The following is a 4,803-nucleotide window of genomic DNA, read 5'->3' as shown; positions in this document are numbered from 1 at the left end:
CCCATACGATCAGAGATTCGTCTTCATTTTCGAATGGCGGACGAAGTCCGTTGATAAACAAGTCTTGTTTAGCTGGATTGTGTGTTAGACCCGAAAGCCAAACTAACATTTCGAACACGCTACACGGCTTTCTGGTTGAATTTAATGTGGCCATATGACAGACGTCATAGTACTTGTCAATGTGATTGAGGAAGCATTTAAGCATATCGAAAATGTCAAATTTATCAGCTTTTTTCTGCTTCGTTGTCTTATCTGCTTCATTCGACTCGCACGTCTTAAAATGATCAACAACGTTGAGAGTCTTTATTTCTTCGTTGAGCTTGCCAAGAACCTTTTTGCCGGTCATGCTAGTTATACATTGCGATTCACCGTCCTTAGAGTTCTCCGTTTTCGCTACTGCATAACCGCAACGCCGAAGGTATGAACCAAGCGGGTTATCCTCGCCTCCCTCAGTTTCACAAAGTTTTTTGTTGCTCCACTCATCTTCACATTCATATTTTAACATCGAAATGTCTTCGTGAATGATATTAAAAAGCGTGAGGAAGATCTTGGACAACCTCCTACCGTCATCCGTCAACTCCTCGTTTGAGCCAGAATCTCCATCAGATTTTTTGGCGTCAATTTTTGGTCTAACAAGCTTAAATGTATCCCAATTAATAGGTTTTCCATCATCATACCCATTCACATACACCTTCCCCATCTCCTCGACAAACCCCTGCAGCCCCGCTCTGACCGCATCGAGCAGCTCCGGGTGCCGGGGGTTGGCGAAGGCGGAGGGGTGGAGAAGGTGGAGGGAGGAGGAGAGTAGATCATGCTTTTTGGTGTAGGTATAATCAAATATGTAAGTTCTAGGTTGTGAAATACCATTTTTAAGGTGGGTGAGTAATTCGCCGAAATTAGTGTTGACGGTGCCAAGCAGTTGGACGTTGGCGGCAGTAATGTCTCGAAGGGCCTGTGGTTCAGACGACGTATCATTATTGATTTGCTCTTTAACGTACGTGTAAATTGGAGTAAAATAAGCGTTGAATTCGGTAGATAATTTTGTGAAGGTGTCCTTCATGGACGCACCTGAAACAGGGGATTGAGCAAGTTCCTTAATAGCATCAAGCAAACTTTTTCCATTGTTTGCCGGTAGTCCATCGGTGCTTTTTACCCCTCCCATAACCCTCATCAACCCCTTGAACCCGATAGTCAGATCCCTCTCAATCTCCTCCGGCAACTCCTTCAACTCCTTTTCGACCTTGTCCGCGAACGCGGTGAGGAGCTGCTTGACGGAGGAGACGTAGTTGCGGCGGGCGGATTTGAGTAATGACTTACGTGCTTTTTCGATTTTCGTAGACACAAATGATTGTAGATTTCGAATAGTATTTTGCGACAATGCGTTGGTTTGCTCTTCGAACGCCTCGGTCATTTTAATGACGATCGACAACTCTCGTTTAGTCAGTTCGTCAATATCGTTTCTGATCTTTTTTAGTTTAGTTTTTTCATCCGTACCGTCAATATCACTTCTAAGTTTAGTCAACTTTTGCTTTATACCCTCTCCTTCTAAACTACGTGTCGCCGCCTCTCCCGCTTTATTGTCAATGAGCCAGGCGATGTCTTTGAGTTCGTTGGTGATGGTGGTAACTAAGGCGGTGAGATCGCCTTTCTTGCCGGAGACGTCGGCTATTCCACCCGAGGGCTGTACGACGCAATCTTTTTCTACAAAGTATTGCAGAGCCTTATCCAATGCATTTATCTGAATTGTAAGCAAATCCCGCTTTCCCGGACCGGTTGTTGCTTGTCCAGCTGTTACGTACTTATAATTGTCCATGTCATCGGGCTTGAATGTTGTCGCGTCTTCATCAGCTGTGAAGCCTCCCTTTTTAAAAGGCGCTTTAATAGTCATAATCAAGCCTCTAAAGGTACCGCTTTCTGCCTTTGTCTTAGCATAGTAATTCGTCATGATGCCATCATTCTTGAAATCTATGACGTCTCTTGGATTTTTTATTATTCCCGTCAGTTTCGCATTCATGTCGTTCTTAAGATCAATGACACATTTGAGACTGCTCGTCTCAGGTACAGCTGAATCTCTCAGGTTTAGTTCTGTGTTGATCGCTCTAAGTGCGGATGTTATAGATGATTTAGCGGAAAAACCTTCGGCTGTAAAATTCTTTCCGAGATCACCGGTCAAGCCACTCTGCAGCGCACTTATCACACCGCTACTGCCGAGACTATCAGACTTCTTGGCTGCATCCAAGATGGCCTTAACCTGGGTATCAATGTAAGTATCGATCGCAGCTTTTATTTTACCCCTCAAAGCAACCAAATCACTCTTCACATGACCGTCCAAAGCATTTAGACCGTGGTCTTCCTTCTCCAAAGCATCTGTAACATCACTAATCAAATCTTTCTTCAATGTTAACAACTTCGTCTGATAAATTCCTTCTAATGCGATTACCGCCTCCTCTATTTGCCGCTTTAGATTATTCAACCCATCATACGACTGCTTGTATGACTCCAACAAGTTATCCCCTTTCGTTTTCAGTCCAACGGCTGCTTTACCAATATTTGTTTCTTCAGGTTTCTTTTCTTGTTTACCTATCTTTGGCAATATATCTTTATCTATCCTTGTTTCCGCCGCTGCTACAACTTGCTTCGCAGCCTCAATCCACTCATCCAAATTGTTGACGCACGTTTCCAATGTCTGTTTAATTTGGTTAAGTTTCTCCAAGATATTCCGGACCAGTGATTTCAAATCATTTATGAGAGAGTTCACTTCTCTACATATTTGATCATTCACCTTATTTTTGAGGTTCGCTAGTCGTTGGTAAATTGCACTTTCCACATCTCCAAAATCATATTCCGCCTGTTTATGCAACTCATCGAGACGCTTAGTCTCATGTTCTACGGCTATCACGGCATAATCTACTTTAGTTTTACAATTATTATTCAAGTCTAAAATGTCTGCATCGGCATTATGAATACCGAAGTAGAATCCCCTAGCGTTGTCAGTACACTTCTTCAGCTCCTTGTCCACTCGCTCCTTCTTCGTAGTGAAGTCATGGCCCTGCACAGAATTATTTGTATTAATTTCACTTACCGATTTTTTGAGTTCTTCCATCTGTTCTTTGAGTGTATTTATAGGATCAGAGACTTTCTTATTAGACTTCCTAACACTCTCATTATACCCCCGCACCCCTTCGACCACCTTCACAATCGCAACATTAAAACCTTTTTTACCGGCGTGTTTATTTTGCTTAAGAGTGTCAATTGCTTCTGTAATTTCTCCTTTATGCTGCCCTAAATGGTTGTAGATGTTACTGAGAACACCACTCAAAAATCCCATCACTGCGTCACACAGCCTGTCCAGGTCGGAGTAGACGATACCAGTGCCAGTGTAGCCTTTAGTCTCAGAGTTAAAGCCGAGAAACTTTTCGAGGCCAGAGCAGAGGTTATTAAGGATGTTAGTAGGGTTATTATTTGAGGTGTTTTTAAGGTTTTAAATTTTGTCAAATTTCATGTCAAGCTCCCTAGGCGGCACATGGTCAGGGCAGTGACAAGAGGTGGAAGAGGGTAGTGAAGGGTGACAAGGCACAGGTTATTATTGTGGTTCATAGAGGTCATAGCGTTAATAAGACGAAGTAATTCGAGCGATGTAGAGTGGGTTAAGGGGCGATGTAGAGTGGACAAAGGAGCGATGTAGAGTGGGTAAAGGGGCGATGTAGGGTGGGTTAGGGAGCGATGTGGAGTGGATAAAGGGGCGATGTAGAGTGGATTAAGGGGCGATGTGGAGTGGATAAAGGGGCGATGTAGAGTGGATAAAGGGGCGATGTGGAGTGGGTTAGGGGCGATGTAGAGTGGGTTAGGGAGCGATGTGGAGTGGATAAAGGGGCGATGTAGAGTGGGTTAGGGAGCGATGTAGAGTGGGATAAGGGGCGATGTAGAGTGGGTTAGGGGGCGATGTAAGGTGGATAAGGGGCGATGTAGAGTGGGTTAAGGGGCGATGTAGAGTGGGTTAGGGAGCGATGTGGAGTGGATAAAGGGGCGATGTAGAGTGGATAAAGGGGCGATGTAGAGTGGGTTAAGGGGCGATGTAGAGTGGGTTAGGGGGCGATGTAGAGTGGATAAGGGGCGATGTGGAGTGGATAAAGGGGCGATGTAGAGTGGGTAAAGGGGCGATGTAGAGTGGGTAAGGGGCGATGTAGAGTGGGTAAAGGGGCGATGTAGAGTGGGTTAAGGAGCGATGTAGAGTGGATAAGGGAGCGATGTAGAGTGGATAAAGGGGCGATGTAGAGTGGGTAAAGGAGCGATGTGGAGTGGGTAAAGGGGCGATGTAGAGTGGTTTAGGGAGCGATGTGGAGTGGATAAAGGAGCGATGAAGAGTGGATAAAGGGGCGATGTAGAGTGGGTAAAGGGGCGATGTAGAGTGGGTTAGGGAGCGATGTAGAGTGGATGAAGGAGCGATGTAGAGTGGATGAAGGAGCGATGTGGAGTGGTTAAGGAGCGATGTAGGGTGGATAAAGGGGCGATGTAGAGTGGGTTAGGGAGCGATGTGGAGTGGGTAAAGGGGCGATGTGGAGTGGGTTACGGAGCGATGTAGAGTGGGTTACGGAGCGATGTAGAGTGGATAAAGGGGCGATGTAGAGTGGGTTAGGGAGCGATGTAGGGTGGATTAGGGAGCGATGTAGAGTGGGTAAAGGGGCGATGTGGAGTGGGTAAAGGAGCGATGTAGAGTGGATAAGGGAGCGATGTAGAGTGGGTAAAGGGGCGATGTGGAGTGGATAAAGGGGCGATGTAGAGTGGACAAAGGGGCGATGTAGA

At 45.6% G+C, this 4,803-nt stretch overlaps 1 protein-coding gene across 1 annotated transcript; it reads right to left on the bottom strand.

Moving 5' to 3' along the window:
- BBBOND_0004520 (hypothetical protein, conserved) lies at positions 1-3,328 on the bottom strand (the record flags this gene model as incomplete). The annotated part of the gene is made up of 1 exon (XM_012915284.1): positions 1-3,328. A coding segment is annotated over one exon (3,328 nt), but the record flags the coding sequence as incomplete, so codon positions are not given.
- Positions 3,329-4,803: the final 1,475 nt, after the last annotated feature.

The sequence above is a fragment of the Babesia bigemina genome, scaffold Bbigscaff_73164, assembly GCF_000981445.1.
Source record: "Babesia bigemina genome assembly Bbig001, scaffold Bbigscaff_73164".
NCBI lineage: Eukaryota > Apicomplexa > Aconoidasida > Piroplasmida > Babesiidae > Babesia > Babesia bigemina.
Note: the sequence above shows the minus strand (reverse complement) of the source record. Positions and strands in the feature narration are given on the sequence as shown.